The sequence below is a fragment of the Telopea speciosissima genome, chromosome 2, assembly GCF_018873765.1.
Source record: "Telopea speciosissima isolate NSW1024214 ecotype Mountain lineage chromosome 2, Tspe_v1, whole genome shotgun sequence".
Taxonomy (NCBI): Eukaryota; Viridiplantae; Streptophyta; class Magnoliopsida; order Proteales; family Proteaceae; genus Telopea; species Telopea speciosissima.
In genome coordinates, this window is record NC_057917.1 from 77,816,480 (window position 1) to 77,840,191 (window position 23,712).

At 38.6% G+C, this 23,712-nt stretch overlaps 1 protein-coding gene across 1 annotated transcript; it reads right to left on the reverse strand.

Moving 5' to 3' along the window:
• Positions 1-2,507: 2,507 nt before the first annotated feature.
• On the reverse strand, positions 2,508-23,597 carry LOC122651874 (30-kDa cleavage and polyadenylation specificity factor 30). The gene is made up of 7 exons (XM_043845436.1): positions 23,129-23,597; positions 19,423-19,812; positions 8,952-9,114; positions 8,633-8,743; positions 6,355-6,423; positions 4,545-4,631; positions 2,508-3,599 (listed from the first exon to the last, which is right to left on the reverse strand). The coding sequence occupies exons 1-7, from the start codon at positions 23,485-23,487 to the stop codon at positions 2,694-2,696; spliced, it is 2,085 nt and encodes a 694-aa protein (XP_043701371.1). The 5' UTR covers positions 23,488-23,597; the 3' UTR covers positions 2,508-2,693.
• Positions 23,598-23,712: the final 115 nt, after the last annotated feature.

The following is a 23,712-nucleotide window of genomic DNA, read 5'->3' on the forward strand; positions in this document are numbered from 1 at the left end:
ATACAGTAAAATATGTTTTTTTTTTTAAAATAAAACCTTCCAATATGCGTATAATACATGAACTTACTAACTAAGGGCTCACGTCCTCGTTTTGGGCAAATAATACTGTGGGTCCTCTGGATTCCTGGTAGGTGGGCATGGGGTCCCAAGGACGGATTCTCTCTATACTTTCGGAACATAATTTTGGACAAATATGGGAACCCTTTTGGAATCTGACAAAAGGGAAAAGGGAATTTATGATGTATCACCTTCTCATATGATCAGTGATATTTGAGAGGATGTGCAATTTCATTTTTGAGCTGAACCCCACTCAAAAATGGGAATTCCTTTTGCAATTTCACGTTTTACAAAATTTTTTTTCCTAAATCTTACTCGTTTATTTATTGTTGTCGGCTTATTTAGTTGAAAAAATAACCGAACGATGATTTTGATGGCCTTGACAGCACCACCACTTAATTTGTCCAAGTGGCATATGATTTCAAAAGTTTCAACAATAGGGTCCATAACCATATATAAAAAAGGGAAACAGTTTTCTATTCAGGAGTGTGACCTAGGCGAGCACTCCCATGTGTCTATCTCTCTCCTCTCAAAAGCAAGGGGACAAATGTGTCTTTTCATATGGAGAGGAGAGAGATAGATTCATGGACATACTGGCGTAGGCCACACTCCCATACATAGTTCTTTTATCCTATTTTTTGATGGCAAACATAAAAGAATTTTATAAATGAGAAAAAGAGGAGAGCAAACATCAAAAGAAATCGAGTCTTAGTCTATATAACATCTTGCTTAATTAGCAAGAATATGAATTAAATATATAAACAACCTATTATTTTTTCAAAATATTAAAACTAGAATATATACACAAAAAAAATTGGTAGTTTTAAACCTTAACTCTCATATAGTCCATTTGTATATAGATAGAGAATCTCTTCATCTATCTAAGAATATATAGTGGCAATCTGTAAGAGTTTCTTGTTCTAAAGAATGAGAGGTCTTTGTACCTTGAATGGATGAAATTGTTAGAAATTAGCATCACATTTCAGTTAACCATTAATTTCTAACTGCTAGAAGAGGGAGGGGGTGGAGAATTTTTATCTTCTCAAGTGCGGTGCACTGCCTAGTGCACCTTTAAAGTGTATCTGACGGTAGCCAAGAACATGTTCTTGGATTTTTATCCTCTCAAGTGCATTGGCCACCGTCAGATGCACTTTAAATGTGCACTGGGTAGCACACCGCACTTGAGAGGATGAAAATCTAGGGGAGGGGGGGTTGGATGATTTTCGAAAGACCCTTGCATTTCTTCACTTCCATATTTTCCATACTACAATTGAATGGGCAACAAGAAATTTATGTTGTTCGCTCTTAGTTAACCTTGGCTTCCTCCCCCAACTTAAATCACCCAATTATCATAAATGGCCGACTTGGTTGCCACAACCATTAAATCATGGGCAATGATGTCTTTTTTATCTTCTCAAGTGTTGGGTGTATGGTTAGATTCTCAAGTGTGGTGCATTGGACAACGCACTGGGGGCGATAAAAATCCGTGTAGATCTCATTGTGACACAAGAGGTGAACCGTGTTTGTTGGGCATGAGGACATTCTATGAGTGCATGCTCAACTATCAACTGTGTACTCAATTCCAACTTCAATTGCCAAGGTTCAAGCAAACTCAGATGGTGCACTCTTAGGCTCTTTATAGCCAAGAACTACCACGATTGGGTACTTTTTCATCACTGAATTCTTACCATGGCTGATTTCATATTTTCTCATCTATAATCCAACTAAGTTTCATAATAGTTAGGTTTGAGGATTCTCAATGCTAATAGAACTAGCTTGTAAAACTACAGGTGCAAATCAATTGGGTTCAGTCAATCTCTATTAAGTCTTGGTGGACCAACCGACAAGTTATTCAATCTTAGGGTGGTCAAAACAAAACCATTTATTAACTGGTTGGTGTCCTTGGTCAATCGGGTTGTATTCGATCTAAGAACCGCGTGATTTGGTCCGTCATTTTTGGTTTATATAGTAACTAGTCCTTAATTGGTTTGTACATTTAATCCTATTTGGTCAATCCCATCAATCTAGTCTAGTTGAACCAAGATCGACCAAATGGGATTAGATGCTTTAGTGAAACACATCACAAAATTTGGAAAACAATTTCCAATTCATGGTTGTTCGGGCTTAGGGTGGACCAGAAAGGGCTCGGGCTGTCAGGGCCAAACTTGCACCCCTAACTCAAATCACATGGTTGGATCTGTCGAGGAATAGACATCCAGACCCCTGAAGGATTTGAATTGCATCCATAATAGCAGTTTGCAGCATCATAACAAATACTTCAACTTTGATCTGTTCTTATATCCAAATGTTTAAAATTCTAGTGGAACAAGATCATCCATTCATTTTCCTATCTCTAATTTGGTTCATAATATATGTATCCAGAAAGATTAAAAAAACCCTATAACCAGTGACAATACCAACACAAGAATCAAATTCCAACTTCCACCAACCCCCCCCAACCCCCAAACAAGTCATAAGAATCGAATTTCTAATACCTAAGTTAAGAGTCTGGGGGGAAAGGTTGGTCACACAATGTGGGTTGAAATTGTTTTTATGGGTCGGTAGTCTTGTTGGTTCTGTTATTCGGCCACTGGTGTCTCCCATTGATCCAACGCAGGGGTGTCCATTTCTGGGACTCACCGCCTCTTCCTTCCCTCCCCATGCCTTGACCGCCTTGGTGCTTCATCCTCACTCTCACTTTCATCATTTCTAAAGCTGTTCCCTGCTCCAAAAGAATCCTCATGTTGGGCCCTAAGGCTTGGCTGATGCTTCATCTCCTCGTCTGGTCCACCACTAGGACCCACCACCTCCTGACCCTTGCCCTGGTCCGAACCTGCACTGTATCTGTCATTCCTGTCATTTGCTAGTCTCCTCTGATCTCTCTGTACAACCCTATTGTTCTGTGAAGGTGGAGGTAGCACTGGAGGACGGAATGGAGGCATACCCATTGGCCGATTGCCTCGAACTGGTGCTGCGCCAGACATTCCCATTGAACCCATAAATGGGGGCCTTACAGAGCCCATCATCATTCCAAGCCCATTTGCAGGAAAGACAGCTCCAGGTCGGGAAGGGCGTCCACGAAAAGCCATGCCTGAAGTGGGGCCTGTTCCATCCATAGGTGTGAAGCTCATTGCTGAATTCTGACCCAAGCCAGTGAAATCCCCAGAAAACCTTGGGCCATAAGGTGCGAAGGCACGTGGACCCATAAGATCTGGCATGGCAAATCCATCAGGAGTAACAGCACCATAAGTAAACCCATCAGTGCCCATCATGACAGGAGGGAAGCCCCGAACCCCGGGAATCGGTCTTGCTCCGCGTCCGAGAGGCATATGTGGGGGCCACATTAGTCCTCTACCTCTTCCTCTGCCCTGGGATGCACCAAGAGTTTGACCAAAGCTTTCCTCTTCTTCCTCACTTTCTTCCTCTTCCTCCTCTTCGTTATCTTCAAAAGGTACAATGTCCGGGTTTTCTACCCCATTTTCTGGATTGACTCCCTTTGCTTTTTCCTCCTCCCGTTTCAATTCTGCTGCAATTGAAATTGCCTGGAAACAAGGAATAAAACCACATTTGAATTTACATAATATCTATGAAGATACAATATAAATAAAGAAGGGGAAAAGATCAAAAAACAGAAAATAAGAAAGCACGCTCTCTTTTGGCCATGTGGTGGCTTAGGTGGCAGTCCAAACAATCCATGCTCCAGGGTCTTTGAACTGCTAGTTAAGTTGCCACATTAAGATTCCTGTCCTGTGAAATCTCTTCAATACATCAGGTTCTATCAGCTCATTAGGTATGGGTTAGGTTACCAATGTATTGCCCGAGTATCTCAGTACGTGAAAATCATAATATGGTGTCCATACTTTGGAAAGAACTGATCCTAAACTATCAAAAAGTGCTACTCCAGAGCCTAGAGTTATGGATGCCCCCATTGGAAAGCCATCAAAATTAATCTAATTTAGCTTTGAGCATGATTTTGTCTGCCTTTTTGGAAAGCAAAAATAGAAATTATGTACGCATCCTGGCTAGCCCTAACAACCTCAATCAATTCCAACTAATTGATTCTGTAGATCTATTCCTGAATAAGTCCACCACACACCCTGTAAAGGTCATATATTATGCCCAGAGATGCGAATTTTCATGGTTTTATTCTGCAGTTTAATCAATGTAATTGCACACAGCACAATTTAAAATCAAGCCAGAGGGAGCAAATAATTTTTTTGGATGAATAATAATTTAAATTACGAAGAAAAGAGAAGGAATATACAAGCCCGAGGGAGCAAATATTAATTATGCAAAAAATTTTGTTCTAATTTACTGAGTTAGAACCTAGTAGTCTTAAACCAAACCCCTCCAACCCCCCCCCCCCCAAATAAAAAAAAAGTTAGAAAAAAGGCGTACCCAGTGCACGAGGCTCATTAGTTAGAAAGTAGAAGTAACCAAAAATATAACGAAATTCTCTTTATAATATTCAGAAAGCAAATGTATACCATGAGCTCACTATCTGGTTCAAGATAGAGTAGGGAAGCCAACTGTTCACCAATAGAGTGCTCTAATTCCTGGCAATCTCTGCTTATCTGCAATTATAGAATACAATCAATGAAAAAAGGAAATTTAAATTGAAGCCTCTGACAAGATTTGACTCCATAAAAAGCTAGGTTAAAGGCTAAACAGAGGTAAGCAAGAGACTTTAATTTTACAAATGCAAATACATATACTGACATACAATGTCTCTCCCCCCCCTCCCCCCCCCCCCAAAAAAAAGTAACAGTATAAATAAAAAATGAATAAAATTTGGTATTCCCTCCCCCCCCCCCAAAAAAGGAAAAAAAAATTTTAACAGTAGAAACAAGAAACGAATAAAATTTGGAGAGGGTTCTCTGAACGCGCACCAATGAGGTGTGATGAAACGGTTTCATACATAGGAGGGCAGTGAGGTCATTTCAAATGGGAGGTAAAGAGAGGAGGGGTGCTGGTGTACCCTCCCCTGGGAGCTCAGAGAACCTTTTCCCATAAAATTTATAACATTTGAAGGACAAGTGATCAGGTCTTAGGTTTGGGCACCTTGCTTGAAGCGTCAAGGTGGCTGGACAGCATAGTTAAGGCGTTGCCCGGGTTACCGGTTGGCATCCAGGCACCTTGACAACTAGTGTTGCCTTAGTCACCTAGGCGGGCGTTTTAGTCACCTTGCGTCCAGGCCCCCTCCAATGCCTTGGTTGCCTAGACGCCATGACAACTATGCTGGACAGTGCTGTGGCTGATGCAGGATAATCTCAAGCTTGAAGGATGTTGAACCATTATCTGGGTCTAGTTTCAACATATCTTTAGTTCAGTTTTTGAAGGGTCAGAACCTGTACGATTGGCATGATTTAGGGGTTATTTCAATGGGAAACTTTAGCCTTTTTTATTTAATTCATAATCTATCCCAACTCGGGGTGATCATTGATCATTTCCAACAAAAGCCACAAACAGAAACAAACACAGCACAAAGTTGGCAGCAGTCACTTGAGTCAATTCAACTCAACTAAGTAATATCTCACAAAAATTGGGCAGGTGGCACAGATACTGTTTCACCATTCAACTTTATTCACAAGTATGCTGAATGTCAACCCTAATCCATTATGCATCTAAAGTAAATTACTATTAAGGTGTGAAAGCCTGGTAATTTGGGTCTACTTCCTATGCATGAGTTTTGGGGTTCAAGTCATTCAGAATTTGAACTCCATTAACCTGAAACCGGTCATGAAAGGAATCTAACATGAGCTGACACAAAAAAAAAAACAAAAAAAAAAACACAACCCATTGAAACAACTAGCTATCAGCCTATCACAGATTAACAGGTATATCTGGACAACATCGGTAACAGTGAGTAGCAATCTGGTTCAAACTGAAGGCCTAAAACAAAAATATGAGAGGTGATGAAGGTCATGATTTAATGTTGTAGGAAAAGATACACGACTTAAACTTTAACAAAACAAATGACACTTACTAGCAGATTAGGTTTCATTAGGCTAGCCCAGGGCAATGGGATAAGATGCACTAGGTCCTATGATGATCACTCAAGCTCAAACTAAACTAAGACTTATACTAACTAAATGCAGTCAGTTACATGGACTCTGTTTCACTATTTAACTCTACTAGAGTCATACTTCTTGTCAACCATAATCCAAGTATGTCTTTTCACTAGCTCCAATGTTATGATGTTGACTATAACATAATATATTGCAACAGCAAAAAATAATACCATTTAAAAATAGAATATTGAAAAATTCAAATATGACAGCAAAGTCAACTTCTTACCTTTACTGGAAGGTTTTCATTGTATGGATTCCTCAAATGGCGAGTTTTGTCAAAGGACAACTCACATAGCTGCTTGTAGAATGTCCAATCAATTTTGCATGATATCAGTATAAAGTAGAAGCATAAAAATTACATGAAAAATAGAGAAATAAAGAACCACTAGCTCATTAATATCTACAACAAATTTTGTAAAATAGAGAACCACTAACTCATTAATATCTACAACAGATTTTGTGTTATGAAAGACACAAAATTGTGGCAAAACTTAATGTTGTGGAGGGGGCCCTAATTGTATGCAGATACATCAGCACAAGCTTGTAGAGTTTGGAACAATTTTCTGAGAAGGTGTATCATGAATCCTCATGTGATCTGGCCATCTGGGACCTGATCATAGAATCAGCTTTGAGGCTCCCTGAAGGGCAGTTTTTTTGCATGAATTCTCATTATGGAAGTCGTTCAGACTAATGGATTCAAATTAGCCAGCTATAACATGAGATAACAGATCACTTATTCTGTCATGGGAAAGTGTCTTGGCTGATTTGGAGATATTTTGTGAGTTTGTTTGGGATCCTCCTTCGCAATTGAAGTTGATTTAGATCGATAGTTCAAGCCACACACTCCCATAATTCAACTTTTTGTATCAAATGAATGTATATAATTGAGGAGCTGAAGAGAAATATTCCAATTCATGGCTCATTCTTTTCAGTTTTCAATGATCCATGTTTGTAGCAAACTCGCAATCAAATACTATTTACCATTTAACCAAGTTAGATCAACACCAAGAGCTGTGGTTTTATAGAAGAAATACCATACAAGATTGTTTGGGGTTTGTTGAGAAAAGGTATATGTTAAATTGATACCAAATCCAGGAGTTAGTCAAGGGTGTTTCCTGTTATGGGTTCATATATCATTAGGAAGCTTAAGGTCCAAGGAGTTTCAGGATTTGGAGGCTCCCAAGAGATGATGGATGGTTAGAGATCATTCATGACAGGCCAACTGAGATGTAAGCTGTATATAAAAATGTACAGTTTGTTAGATATTTATTTTCTGTACTTCTTTAAGGATGTATGATAACAAGTGCTATCCTCTCTTACACTCTCTTCCCCACCCACCCCCTCTTCAATAATTCTTTCTTGCTTTGCTTTGAAAAAAACTACAGAAAATAAATTACCGGTCACACCAAGAGGGTCCAGGATTTCAACTTTGTTTCCATTTTTTTAAAAAGCATCCCAGTGCACGAGGCTCCCACTTCTGCAGGGTCTGGGAGGGGGCAAATGATTGCAGCCTTACCCCCGCCTTGCGGAGAGGCTGTTTCCAAGTTTTGTTTTCCATTGTTTTATTCAATCATAATTTTTTGTAGAACTTAACAGCGATCCAAGAAAAATCATAATGAATAAACAGTAAACTTAGGTATGCAGTGGGTGACAACCAATGCACACAATGATTGGACACCATCACACCACTGACTTTTCTACAGCTATAATAGTCACTAACATTAACATGTAAGGAAAAATAGTTTAGTGGTATTGCATTTAATTTGTCTGATAAGTCCCAGTAGAGGATGAAAACAACTTCCCTCTAGTTGAAGTAGTCGAGGAGCTAAGGTAAATCAGAAGTCAATTTCAAGTACATAAAAAAAATAATCATTAGCAGTGCATTACTTGAATGGTGAAGCAGGATCCATGTAGCCAACCCCATTTAGTTGGGATAAGGCTTAGTTTAGTTGAGTTGAGTAGCAATGCCTTGGTTAAATAAGAAAGAATGTAAGTCTCGGGTTGGTTGGATTTTAGGTTTTATGGGCCTGTTGTTTTTCTGAGAAGGGATCAAGGTATTGAATAGGTCATTATAAATGGGACTCTCTAGAATTACTTTGCAGCTTCTAGAGCTTCTTGAAATACCTTAGGTCTTAAGCAAGACTTCACCAAATTATTTTCAGTAAGCGCTTCCAATTTTGAATCTTTCCAAGCAGCTATACATATGGGGTCATAACCAAAGCACAAATTTGAACAGTAAGAAGGAATGCACTATAGAAGTAAGACTCAGCCTAGCTGTTTTCAGTAGGCACTTTACATTTTATATCTTACCAAGCAATTATTTAATTAATAAGCTCATTACTGCCCATAACTTCAAAATAGAATCCAAAGCAAAAACAACAAAAAATAGTCTGGCAGTAGTAGCTACAGTTGATGGCAGTGAAAAAGAAAATCCTGAAGCAGCATCCAGGGATATAATAGACCAAACAGAGGATCTCTTTAATGGTGAATTGAATAAAGTATACCTTCAACCATTTCACTGAGAAATTCCGCCCATAATGTGCAGTACCATGTGCATGTTTCCAGTTTCCCCCTCCAACAAATCCACCAATTTTAGATGTCATCTTCGCACATCCCTAAAAATTTTATAGAATTTCACAAAATTCAAAACATCAAACAATCCTAATTAATACCAAGTTGAGCCAATGGAATTGAAGGAAATTACATTGATGGGCAATATTGATTGCCCAACCAATAAGAAATATATCTGGATTCATCACCATGCTAGAGTAGAAAATCAGTTATACAGTAGTATATCAAAATTTATCTTATATCCAAGACTACCTGGAAATGGCGTGTTCGATTGACAGAAAATATCAAAATCACATTCTCCACCGAGTCAAAAGCTTCATTTAATTTAGCCTCATTGCTCCTTTGAGTTGCCCACACTCCTTGTTGCACAGATAATTCCAAATTTTCGCGATTGCAACTTTTAACAATGAAATACCTACCAAAGGGAGGTGATTAGGTGCACATTCTTGAAGACATCTACGTAAAAGCACGAAAGTTATTAAACAAGAAGGGAAGCCGGAAATAAAGTAACCAAACAGCTTAGTTCTTTCAGAGTATCATAAGTGGTAGAGGCTTCTAGTAGGTGAATCAGTCTAAATGAGCTACCAATTAAATACTTGGCAAAAGACATTTACTTCTACACATCAAAACACAATGGATTACACCACCTTGACACTTAAACACTTGACGAAAAGGCAATATGGCTTTAGATCCTACAACCTTGTTTCACTTGTTAAGGCTTCATATAAGTGTCCCATTTGTTGAAATTATAGTGGTGGTGCTGTTTAGTAACTATGGTAACAGTTAACAAGTCATGGTGCTGGTTATTATGTGTGGTGTTAATTAGCAGTCTTATAAGGGCATTATTGTAACTTATTTATCTTTTCATTATAATAAACCCTACTACTACCGACTGGAGATCATTCAATTCTCTCCGATCGGTAGACCTGTTTTCTCCCTTATCTTATTTTCTTCTCTTTCTCATCTCTTCTTTCTTGCGCATAACTGGTTTCTCTTATTTTGATTCTGCTACATCGCCTACATGGTATCAGAGCAAGGTTAATCAGTCATTGCTCACCTGTAACACTGTATTAAGAGTCTCTCTAAATGCTGTGCTTTGTTGGTTTGCAGCAAAAAATGCTACCCTACCTATTTTGAAACCCTAGTTGTAAAACTATGAAAAACTAGGGTTTCTAGTGTTGCTGGAAAAGTGATTCTCCTATTAAGTGCTGTTGAGATATGGACCCCTGAGAAAGTTAATCAGTCATTGCTCACCTCTAACACTGTTTTAACCAGCATGGATTGTTGCTGCCATGTGGAGTTTTATTCATTAACAGTGTTTATCTCTTCCTGCACATGATGTATACTGTCTGCGGTTTCTCTTCTTCAGCCTTCTCTGCGCATGGTCATTCTCTCCTGCTGGTGCCGCTGGTCTTGATGTTGATCTGATCAATATTCTTGCTCTGTGGATGTCTGGTGATAATTATATTTCAAGTTCTTGATCATCAGATCTGTTCTGCTGCATGTGTATACAAAATTCTTGTTGAGTAAGGGTTTTTCAAGAAACCCTCTTCTACCTGTTGGATCACCTTGATTTTTTGCAGGATTATTCTCCATATTGTTCTCTCCAGAATTTTCAGGCAAATTGAAGCTAGTTTACTGCCTGCGATTTGTGCTCTCTTTTTTCTCTACGATTTGGAAATATCTCTCCAATCGCAATCTCTTTCCTTGACCTGTGGCTAGGGTTTCTCAGTGATCATTTCTGCTTCATGTCTGCAGCTTTTTATGATTATTCACTGCCTCCTGAATTATTTTCTTGGTGAAAATCATCGATGGTTTAAATTATTTTCTTGCCTGCGGCTACTTTTAGTGATCATTACTTCAACAGCTGGGGTCGAATCCTCTTCTATCTTGTTAGTCCTCTTCTCTATTTATTATGGCTGATACTAAGTCATCAGTGGAGTTTGTCAATGTTCAAATCACTTCTATAAAGTTGAATGGTGCCTCAAATTATTTACTCTGGCTTAATGCCAAAGGAAAATTGGATTATTTGACTTCATCACCTTCTTCAACTGATATTAAATATAATGACTGGATGCATAAGAATGATATGTTGCTCTATGATTGTGGAATAGCATGGAACCTTCAGTGGCTGCTAATGTGGTATTTCACACTATTGCTAAGGGTGTCTGGGATGACTTGAGGGAGAGTTACTTGCAAGACAACAATTTGCCATGAGTTTACGACTTGTATGAGAAGATTTTCTCTTTCAAGCAAAATGATAAATCAATAGGCAAATATTATCCTTAAGGGTAGTGGGAAGAGCTAAATATCTATCAATCCCCTATGTACTGATCTTGAAGCGTTGAAATCTAAGCATGCAAAGCTCTAAGTTGCCAAGTTTCTCTCTGGTTTAGATCCTGAGTTTCAACTTGTGAAAATCTAGTTGCTTACAGAAGAAAAAGTGCCTTTGATGAATGAAGCTTCTAGTCGTATCCAGAGGATTCCTTCCTTGCCAAGTATGAATCCTCCTCTTCGACCAAGGATAGTTCTGCATTTGCTACTGGTAGCAGTGGTCGTGGACGTGGTTCAAGTTTTCCTGGTCGAGGTTGAGGTTTAGGGGGAAGGAGAAGATGTGTCACTGGTGGTCTAGGGGGTCAGCAACCTAATCAGCCTTTACGCTAGTGTTACATTGTGATAAGCCCAACCACACTGTTGACAAGTGTTGAGCTAAGTATGGTAAACTTAAATGGGCACAATAATTGGCCAATTCAGCAATGACAGATGGGTGTTCCAAGTTCCAACATGGTGTTGACATGTTGTCCAATGACATCGGCTCTACCTCTACATTTGGAGCTGGCTCATCATATTTGTGTCTCGAGATGACTATAATCAGATATTAAATGTCTTCAGCTACTTGAGGCTTTCACGTCTTCATCCACTGCTACATTAGTCCACATAGATACTACTGCACTTCTTGCCTCCTCTCCTACCAGTTGGGTTATTGACTTTGGGGCATCCAATCACATGGCTGGTAAGTCTAATGTGTTTCTTCTTTCCATAAAACTACTCATCCATCCCGGGTGATTCTTGCTAACGGTTCTTCTACTCAGGTTTCCGATCATAGTATTGTTTCTCCACTTCATCCTTATCGTTATCTTCTGTTCTTCATGTACCTCAATTACCCTTTCAATCTTTTGTCTGTTAGTCAAATTACTAAGTCTTAAATTGCTCTATTTCTTTTTATCCTTCTTATTGTTTCTTCCAGGATCTTCAGACAGAGAAGAAGATTGGTGGAGGGCACGAGAAGAACGGCTTATATTATCTTGATGGTGATTCGTTTTCTACAGTTGCCTCTGTTGCTTCCAAGGTTCAAGGTTCAAGGTTTTGGTTTTGAAACCGAAATATTTCGCTAGACCTCAAAATTTCGGTCCATTCAATTGATGGTTTTGAGGTCCAAATGGCCAAATTAGTTCCCAAAATTCTAGGAAACCCTATTTTAGGCTCTTTAAACATAGTGGAACTTATATATATATATATATATATATATATATATATATATACAAAATGATAATTTCACTTTGAAACCTAGGTTGGTAGTGTACGTGATACGACGTACGCTGTTGTATACACAAAATGTAGTACTAGAACAGGCACATAATTCAATTAAAACAACTAAAATATCTTTTACGAATGAATAAACATAAAATTAGAAACCATTTCTCAACAACAACAACAACTCAGCCTTATCCCAACTAAATGGGGTCGGCTACATAAATCCATTCCAAACAAAGTAGGGAAACTGAGGTCCTCACAAAGGGAAAGGAAAGTAAGAGAAATGGAGAATAGAAAAAATAAAAAATAAAAAGAAGAAAGAGAAATGGAGAATAGAAAAAATAAAAAATAAAAAGAAGAAATGAGATAAGAAAAGTTAGAAATGAGAAATGAAAGATGAAAGTAAGAGGAAATAGGATAGCCCAGGCAGTTAGGAAAATCTCAGCTACATGGTTCATTAATTAAATGTTATTCATGATTCATTATAAAAAAATATGGAGTGATTTGGCCAAAAATCACAAAAACTAAGGTTTTCTAAGAAGTTTCCCTCTTTGGAATCAAAACTAGCCAAACGATACTTAAAACTCGAAACATGATCGAAATTTCATTGAAACTACGAAATTTTAATCTAAACCATGCAACCACAACAACAATTCGATCTTATCCCAACTAAATGGGGTTGGCTATATGGATCCTTGCAAAGACCAATGATAATAAAAAAAAGTAAAAAGAAAAGGACACAAGAACAACTACAAACCAGTCATATACTTCAATCGAAACCATGCATTTTATACAAAGGGTTCCACCGAAACATGGTCAAAATTTCGCCGAAACTGTGATTTGGTCGAAGCATTGCAATTCTTCAGTATTGCAGGTTGTTTCGTTTCAACAGCTTGCGAAACCGAAATATTTCGATTGGTTTCGCAAAATTTTGTCGAAACCTTGTACTATGGTTGCTTCTGGTGGTGTTTCCCCTTTGAATTGGCATTATCGATTAGGGCCTTTGTCGCTCTCCAAGCTCTAACAAATGGTTATTGAGGGCAAGTATATCTCCTGTATAGAGTGTGAAGCTTGTGAGTTGGGCAAACATCACCGTACTTCCTTTCCTACATGGGATGTTTCTGAAGTATTTGGGATCCTTATCGTCTCTAGAGTCTGTCAGGACTTGTGTATTTTTTTACTTTTGTGGACGATCTTTTAGAGTTTTTGTCTATCTTTGCTTTTTATAATTAAAAAAAAAACACAATTTGGTGCTTCTCTTAAATATTTTTGCTCAGATATGCATTGGAATATACTCAAAGTGCAACTTAATTTTTGCTTTGTGCATGGTATTTTACATCAAACTAGTTGCTCTTATAACGCCTCGACAAAATGGTGTAACTGAACGGAAGAACAGACACTTACTAAAAATTCTTCGTTCTTTATTATTTCATATGAATGTTCCTAAGAGTTTCTGGGGAGGTACAATTTTAACTGCTTGTTACCGGGTTCTTAACAATAAACTCCTATGTGCATTGTTTTTCCTCATTCTCCCTTATTTTCTTTGCCACTCATGTGTTTGGTTGTACTTCTTTAGTTCATGTTTTACGTCCAGGTATTCATAAATTGTCTCCTTGAGCAGTCAATTGTGTTTTTCTTGGATATTTCCTCACTCAAAAGGGTTATCGTTTCTATGACCCCATTAACTGCCAACAGTTTGTGAGTGCTGATGTTACTTTCTTTGAGAGTACATATTTTTCTGTTGAGGGTGTTGATTGGAAAGTAACATCTTCCAATCTCCTCCTATTCCTACTTTAGCTCCTTATTCAGGTTCTCAGTTTACTTGATCAGCACCTTCACAAGTTTACCAGCGACGCTGTGGCTGCATCTCCTTCTCCAGTGCCCTTTGCTCTGTCGGATTCTTTAGCTAGAGTTCCTAGTTCTTCCTCTGCACCTACTGACCTGCCAGTTGCTCTACACAAAGGTACTCGTCATGCACCTAACGTTCCATGGTTGCTTACTCTATTGATAACTTTGTTCATGTATCCCATTTTAATCTTCCTTTCATAGTTTTGCTTTATCCTTATCTACAGATTCTAACCCAACAACCCATTATGAGGTGATGTTTCATCCTAGATGAAGTCAGCTATGGATGTGGAAATGGATACTCTAGTCTCTCGTAAAATATGGACTTTAGTTGAACTCCCTCTAGGTAAGGAGTTAGTGTGATGTTGTTAGGTGTATAGTATCAAGTACAACCCTGCAGGATTTGTTGAGCGGCTTAAGGCCCAATTGATGGCAAAAAGATATACTCAGACTAGTGGTGATGCAGATTTATCGCCAAACTGGGCTTCTTTTTTTAGGAATAAGTCTAGGGTTGGGTTACATACATGTTGGGCCTTTGATCCCATGGGTTTCTAATGTAACAGGCCACTTTTATGGGCCTAAAATATGGGTAAATAGGTTGCATACGGGATTAGCTCCCATACTTAGTTTTATTTCCATACTTAGTTTTTTATTTGGTGTTTCAAATTGAACCGGTTCAACCAATGGTTCATTTTAAGTGATTTTATTAGTTTTTCTTTTAAATGTTTAGTTGGGCTGGATTAGAACTTTATTTTGAGTCTATTTCAATTTCCTAGTCAGTTTAAGTTAGCTAATAGGTTAAGTATTGGGTTAGGCCATTCTTTTTTAGTGTCTAAGTCTAATTTTGAGTCTTTTATATAAGGTTCTAAGGGGGCCAAGTATTGAATACGAATTTTGATTAATAAAAACTCAACTTTATGCTTGCTGCCTTTGTTGCTGCCTTTGCTCCATCGTGAGTGTGCCTTGTGAGTAATATCAAGGTGAAGGGATTGGTGGACTCCGATCGACTCCTTGCATCTTGTAGATCGGGAGGTCCTTCTTCTTCTTCAATCAAGCTTCCTCAACTTGCTGCTACTGCAGATCTGCAGATCTGGTGAGTTGTTTGTTAATTTAGTTATTCCCTTCATCCTCTAACCTAATCCACACCCCCTCCATCCATCAAACCCTAATTCTCCATTAAACCTGCACTCCTACCTTAACTAGGATTCCTCCATAACTTCAAATCTGTCCATTAGTTTCAAACCAAACTTTCAGCATACATCCCTTACATCATTATTGACACTCGACCCAAGTTTCATCAAACTCCCACCACCCTAGACCCTAGAATCCCCTACTCCTACCTCCATTAGGAATTGTCTCCAATAACCTTATCTTGCTGTCCAACTCATCTAACCTACTTCCATTCACTCAAACATCATAAAACCTATACCATTAGACTTCCCTACACCTGCCTATCATTACCATATAAGACAACCCTAACCTAAACCTAACTTTAACCCTAATTTTGACCTAAAACCTCAATTCTGCCTCCATTGAACCAGCAGTTCTACAGATCCTGGTTGAACTGGTTCCTAGTAGGTCTCCTACCTATCTAGGACTACATCAAGTGGTGCAGATTATTTTGAGACATTTTCATCTGTTGCTCGATTAAATTCTGTTCGAGCACTTATTTCTCTTGGTGATAACCTAGACTGACCGTTGTATGACACCTCGACATAAACAAAAAAATTGTCTTTCTTTATGGTGACTTGTTTGAGAAGGAATATATGGAGCAACCTTTTAGGTATGTTGCTCAAGGGGAGAGTGCTAGTAAAGTGTTCAAACTTCATAAAGCAATTTATTGCCTGAAGCAGTCTCCTAGAGCTTGGTTTAATAAATTCAGCATGGTTGTTATTCTTTGTGGATTTACCCAATGTTACTTTGATCATTCAATGATTGTTTGTTGCCATGATTCCGGGTGGTAGTGTTGGTCGTATATGTTGATGACATTATATTTCTGGAAATGACTCTTCTGGTATTGATGTGGTTAAATCTTATTTACGACAACATGTTCAGATGAAAGATTTGAGTGCCCTTCGGTATTTTCTGGGGATTGAGGTTGTAAGTAGTAAAGGCATTAGTCTCTCTCGGAGGAAGTATGTGCTCAATCTTTTGTCTAATTATGGGATGTACACATCCAAACTTGTTATACACCTATGGATCCACATCGGAAGTTTGGGTCTAATGATGGTGAGGGGCTTACATATAAGCATCAATACAGGAGACTAGATGGTAAAGTTATTTATCTTACTACAAACCAGGCCAAATATTTCTTTTGCAGCATGAGTTGTCAGTTTATGGATGCCTAAAAGGGCTTATTGGGAGGTTGCTTATCAAATTTTGCAGTATCTTAGAGGTGCTCTAATAAAGGGGCTTATATACAAATGTAATAAAAATGTTGATATTTTTGGATATTCTGACACTAATGGGGCTGGTGCTGAAGGTGATACAAGATCTACCAATGGGTATTGTTCTTTTTGTTAGTGGAAATCTTGTCACTTCGAGAAGTAAGAAACAAACCATACTGGCGAGGTCTAGTACTGAAGCTGAGTATCGAGCCATGACTCATGCAGCACCTAAGTTAATGTGATTGAAGTCTCTTCTTCAGGAGCTTGGATTTCCACCTATTAATAGGCCTAATGATATGTTTTGTGATAACCTATTATAGTGGTGGTGGTGCTTAAAAACTATGGTGACCATTTAACAAGTCATGGTGCAGATTATCATGTGTGGTGTTCAATAGTAGTCATATAAGGGCATTAATGTTCAACTTCTTTATCTTTTTCATTATAATAAACCCTACTACTACCAATTGGACATAATTCAATTCTCTCCAATCGGTAGACCTGTTTTCGCCCTATTCTCTCTTCTTCTTCTCTTTCCCATCTCTTCTTTCTTCTTTCTTGCGCAAGGCTGGTTTCTCTTGTTTTGATTCTGCTACACCATTAATTGTTATAATAGGTGTGGGTGTTTAAATTACAATTTCTAGTCCGATCTTCCACCATCATAACAACAACAACCATAACCTTATCCCAACTAAATGGGGTCGGCTACATGGATCCGAAGAGGCGGCGACAGTAATAGAAATAGGAGAAGTAGAAGGGAGTTTAAAAAAATAAAAAAGAGAGAGTAGAAGGAAGTAAAAAGATAAAATAAAGTTACTAAGGAAAAAATCTAAATAGTAGTCAAAGCAACATCCCAGGAACATCCCCCTATAAGGGGTTGGCTACACGGGTCCTTGTCCTCCAAACAACTCTATCCGCAGTCATACTAGGGTCAAGCCCTACCACATGCATATCATTTCTTACCACTTCTCCAATAGTCATTTTAGGCCTGCCCCTACCTCTTTTAGCTCCTTCAAACTGAATCTGGTCACTCCTTACTGGTGCATTCATGGGTCTCCGTTGGACATGACCATACCACCTCAAGCGGATCTCACGGAGCTTGTCTTGGATTGGTGCACCTCCCAATTCGGTTCTAATACAATCATTCCTTACTTTATCTCTCCTGGTCTTGCCGCACATCCTCCTCAACATCCTCATCTCCGCTACACTCATCTTTTCTATATTACTCTTCTTAACGGCCCAACATTCCGCCCCATATATCATCGCAGGTCTTATTACTGTCCTATAGAATTTCCCCTTAAGCTTACTAGGCATGCATTTGTCACATAAAACTCCTGATGCACCTCTCCACTTCATTCATCCTACTTTAATTCTATGTGAAACATCATCATCTATATCACCCTCATTGTTAATGGTTAACCCCAGGTATCTAAAGTATTCACTTGGTAGTATCTCTTGCTCCTCGAGCTTCACCACATCATCACCTTTCCTGGTTTGACTGAAGTTACATATCATATATTCTGTCTTTGTTCTGCTTAACTTAAAACCTCTTGATTCCAAGCAAGATCTCCATAACTCTAGCTTTGCGTTAATCACCTCCATTGTCTCGTCTATCAAAACAATATCATCAGCGAAAAGCATACACCAAGGGACCTCATCTTGGATATGCCTGGTTAAATCATCCATGATGAGTGCAAACAAATAAGGGCTTAAAGCTGATCCTTGTTGTAACCCAATTGTAATTGGAAATTCACTACTTTAGCCCTTAGCAGTTCTGACACTTGTCACCACACACTCATACATGTCCTTAATTATATCCACATAGTTACTTGAGCTCCTTCTCTTCCCTAATACATGCCAAATGAGCTATCTAGGAACTCTATTAGAGGCCTTTTCTAGGTCGATAAAGACCATATAGAGGTTCCTTCTGTAAGCTCTAAAAATTTCCATAAGCCTCCTTAGAAGGTAAATAGCTTCATTTGTGGATCTCCCTGGCATAAAACCAAATTGGTTATCCGATATATCAGTTTCTTTTCTTAGGTGTGCTTCAATGATTTTCTCCCATAACTTCATGGTATGATACATTAGTTTAATGCCTCTATAGTTATTGCAGTTCTGGATATCACCTTTGTTCTTATAAATTGGAACTACAGTGCTTCTCCTCCAATCATCTGGCATTTTATTTATACTCAAATTCTTCCACCATCATAATCCATTACTAATTTTAAAAATAACCATTACAAACGCGCCAGCATATTACACAGTGAGGCCATGATTTTCATTACTTGCCATGTACAAGACAGAATTAATGGAATATGGGGAATTTCAAAGCTGGCACCTCCCAAATGTTGTGTATATTTAAAATTGCAAGATAGTTAGTCACTCGTCTTATTCCCAAATTTTATTTAATGCAGGATAAAAAAGGGTCTCAAAAAGTTGAAAGTTATTTAATGCAGCATTTACTGCAGTTTTTATGTGAAATGACAGGATTACCCTCATTGGAAAAAAAGATGTGTTATACTAAAAGGGCAAAAAAATAAGGTTACAATCTTGTTGTAACCAACCTTGGTTACAACAACATTTTCCCTATACACACACAGACACACACACACACATATAAAGGCAAAGTAGAAGTACATGTTAGTAAATGCTTATGGAAAGCATAAGTGCATAACAATACAACAAACTCCAGACTCTAGAGCAAGGTTCCCTCTTAACGGTCAATAGGAAGCACATGCCTCCCCCTCCCCATAAAAGAGAGTAAATTCACATATTAAATGAGTAATAAGCACAATAACTTATACCTCTACTTGGATACAGCTACAACAATTAACATATGCTTAGAAGAAGCTAATTACAGCTGAAGTATTAGGACAGACCACAGGAAACAATGCCCACATAAATTGTACAAGAACTGATTCACATAACCCAGTAAAAATATCTAAGAACTCTGAACGCACCTAGATGGACCTTGAGGAAGCGGTATAGCAGTTCTATTGGCCTGAATAGGCACACCATTAGGAAGATTCTGTGTCTGAGTCTGGCTAACCTGCTGCTGCTGAGACTGAGCTTGTGGCTGCTGTTGCTGCACAACGGCAGAGTCAGCAGTCATAGATGGTTTTACAGCAACACCTTGATTGACAGGGGTCGAACCTGGTTGAAACTGAGGTCTTTCCATTTGTTGGTTATAACCAGCACCACGGTGTTGATAAAATCTGTTTGAGCCATAATTGAATGAACTCATACTCTGAAGTTGCCGAAAAACTTCTTCCACAGGAGGTGGAGGTCCATCTTTTTTCACATGCCTATACCGGCAGTCAGGACCATTTGGACAAAAACCTAATTTGTACCTGCAATTCAAAATACCCCTCAGAAACATAAATCTCAGATATTTCACTAAATGTGTTGCTACTCACAGATGCCAATATTAAAACAAAACCAAAGCATTAAAAAGAAGTTAGAAAACTAAACAAATGGCTCCAAGTTGACAGATTCAACATTTTATCACAACCTGCAATGGTGATAAGAGGAACCATGTCCCCTACGAAGCAGGGAGAGTTGAGTATGTAAACAAAAGATACAGAGTAAGCCATCACAATATTAACATAAACAGATGACACCATGCATGAATGTAACAACTTGATGTAGATTATTTTTAACCGTTTATTGTCAAGCTCTCAAGTAGCAAAGATGAACAAAACTAATTTGTTTCTTCAACAGAAAGTATAGTTCACAAAGTAATAAAAATATTATTTACTTTATGTATAATTCGATTGGCTAAAACATAACTCCATAAGCATTATCCGAACTTATTGGTGGACCAGAAAAGTTGCTGCTAAACCACTCCATCTGTTTAGGCTCATATTTTGCACCAAATAATAAGCACTCACGTCTTTTTCTCACAGTTTCGACCTAAGACATTTTGGGCTTCTTCTTGTCCACTTGCTGCCTTCTCCCTTCTCACAGTTTTGACCTTTTTGCCTTCCTCTTGTCCACTTGCTGCCTCCAACTTGCACCATACTACTCAGTTATGCAGGGGAAACATGATGGGATTTTATGGAGATTTAGCTGCGTAAATCACAAACTATATAACCAGAAATCTGGGGAGAAAAACCAAGCCGTGTGGAACTGTAGATGATGAAACTTATATTTCATTAAGTAGAAAGTTGACCCCATAGCCTGATCAAACATACATATTTAAACCCAAAACCTTATGGATAAAAGATACTAATTACCCCCTAGCTAATTACTGATCAAGGACATAATGGGCAATTAAAAAAAAAGGAAAAAATAAAGACTAAAATACCAATAAAAAAATTTCTTAAACTACCAAAACACCCAAAAATAGAAAATAACTGACTGACACTCCTTCACAAAATCAGCCATAACTTTCCCGGTATGTCTTGGAATCGCGAGAACATGGTCTCACTGGATAGGTGACTTAGGTTGTGCGCTAGCACACTCCGGATTTCTTCGCATGCTTGAGCACCTTGCACGATACGGTTTTTGGCCATATCTTGCAGGTGGCAACAACGTCAAGTTGATGGCAGAGGAAGACTTGGCATTCAGGCAAGCCAACTAGTGGTGTGGTATGTAGTGGGTTTAGTACGCCCCTCCAAAATGGCCAATAAAAAAATGGGATCCTCAGTCACTCAAAGGTAGAGATTAGGATTCCAAATAGAAACCAGAACCGCATGGCTATGTTGAACCAGAATTAAGAGGTTTTCTATCTCACAGCAGGTCACCCTAATGAGGACAGAACACAGGTTGAGTGTCCCAGTTAAGGTAGTGAACAAACCCTAAAAATCTGGTCAAGATCCAATGGCTGGATGTGGAGTTAAGTCACTAATATGAAAATCGGAAGTTTCCATAAAACAGATTTAACACGCAGATGAAATTAGCTATAGATCTCAGAAATCAGAAACTAAACAAAATAGAAACTTCCAAAGAATAGAAACTGATGCAGGAATTAGAAACTAAGTCTCGAAAGAAAATAGCAGCTGATGAAATAGAATCTAAACTGAAAATAGGAATAGATTACAGAAATAGCAGTCAATTTAGAAATTTCCCAAATCAGAAATTGAATTTAGAAACCTGCAGAAGCTATGTAAAGAAAAATAGAAACCCAGTTGATCAGAAATTACAAACTCAAGGTTTACTGAGCTGAAATTGATGGCACTTGTTACTGGATGATTTGATCGGATTGGTCCTGCTTTTGGACTGTGGTTAGACAAAAGAGAGAATGATCACAAAATACACCAGAGAACTCCGCTAATACAGCAGAAACAGTCCACGACCTAGTTGCTGGTCTGCAACCAGAGTTAGCTACAAGACTTAAGAGGAAAGGTTAACGGTACTAAAGTGATCAGAGCTGGAGAATAATATAAAATAAATAAAAGGTACCTTACCAATCGCAGGAACAAGAAAATTTTGTTTCTACCCCTTTTTCATTTGGACCATATTTCCCCAACTCTGCAGGGAGTTGCAACCATAGAGAAAAGAAAGACAAGAGAAGCTAAAAGAGCCAGTACAGGTGGAACCTCCAAACTATCAACCCATCACCATGGACATTGGCATTATGAGGATGTGAGCATGTGAAGCGGGTGGGGCAAGTGAGAGATCTTTCTCACCAGCTTAACAGTCAAAGAAAAAGATAGTTCTAATGTTGAGAAAGGGAAAGGATTGAGGCGGCATCAATTTTACCAGGCTTGGACTGATAAACCTGAAGGAAGGGGAAGAATTAACAATTTATGTTTCTAAACACATTAAACAAGTTAAAATAAATTTGGAACTATTTTTCCCATGAATAGTGGATAATGCTTAATGCATTAATGAACACAAACAAACAGCCTTTTATGTCACTCTGTGCCCTAGCCAAATGGTTCAACACAAATTTCTCATCCTTATCCATGAGACATCATTTCATTTTTTCCTTTTATCATGCCTTGCGGACCATAGACCCAACAAGTGGTGTAAGCCATCACCATCAGGGTAAAGTTACTCTAGCCAAACGACTAGAGCTGAAGTTTTTAAGATGGGCTTTATAAATCATAAAAGAAAGAGGCACAGCATTACACAAAGAAACAATCTTCACTTATTGCTTCAAAATGCCAGTGGAAAATATAGAACTTCATCATCGTCCTTTAGTTTTCAAGTGGGTGATTCCTATAAAGGGTCCGTTTCATTGCATTCCATCGCAATAAGAACAAGATAGCTAACACCATTTGAATAAATCAGGTTCCTTGAGCTATTGTTTTGGTAGTAGAAAAAGGTTATCGTATTCCAAACATTAATATGAGTGGTATCGGAAACCAAGAGTAAAACCATGAAGACGACAGTGGGGTCAAGACAAAAGGCCGCAAAGAGATGCCTGTGGTACCATTATTTTGGTGTGAGCCATCTCTTCTACGCAAACGAAACCCCCCCCCCCCCAACTTTGGCAATTCTCTAACAAAAACAAAAGCAAACACAGTATACACATCCATGTCTACAAATCCAAGAGATACCGAAATGCTCATATCATTCAAATCATAATGTTTCACTATAAAATCCAATACAACATTACCAAGACAGAATTTTACTTCAATTTTAGTAAATTCAAACCTAAAACCTATAAGAACAGCAAGAATCAAACAGATAACGAAATGAAACCAATCCAGACTATACATGTTACACTCCTTGATGTCGTCGTTGGTGTGTTTAAAAACACAATCTTGCTCGCGACACTCTCCATACATTCGGAAGAATCGACATATAGGCATCCGTGCCTTGTCGTACTGGTGAAGGAAGCCACAGGCATCGCCCTTCATACAAAGGCTTCGAAGCCAGTGCCGACATACTGTCTGTCGGAAACTTCGCCGTCCAGGGAGACCTCCAGAGACTGGCTCTGCAGCGGTTGGAACAACAGGGACAGCGGCATTAGAGTGGTCAGTGGGGATCAAAGGTGCAGAAGCAGCGGGATTGACAGAACTGTTATCTAAGCCGCCTTCGAAGTCGAAACTGAGACCTCCTTCGGTGTCTTCCATTACTTCGAACTGCCTCGACAAATTCTTGATTAGGGTTTCTGAAACCCAGAATTCAAGATTTGAAGCTTTGTATAGCCATGGGAGAAGTAGAGTGGAGGCCGGAAGGAGGAAGGTTTTCTTTTTCGTTTCTTTTAAATCGAACTTTCCTTTTTCCGACAATGTATATCTGTTCGGCCGACTAGGTAAAGCTTACCTGGTCAGCCAAAAAAAAAGTGCCACGTGTCA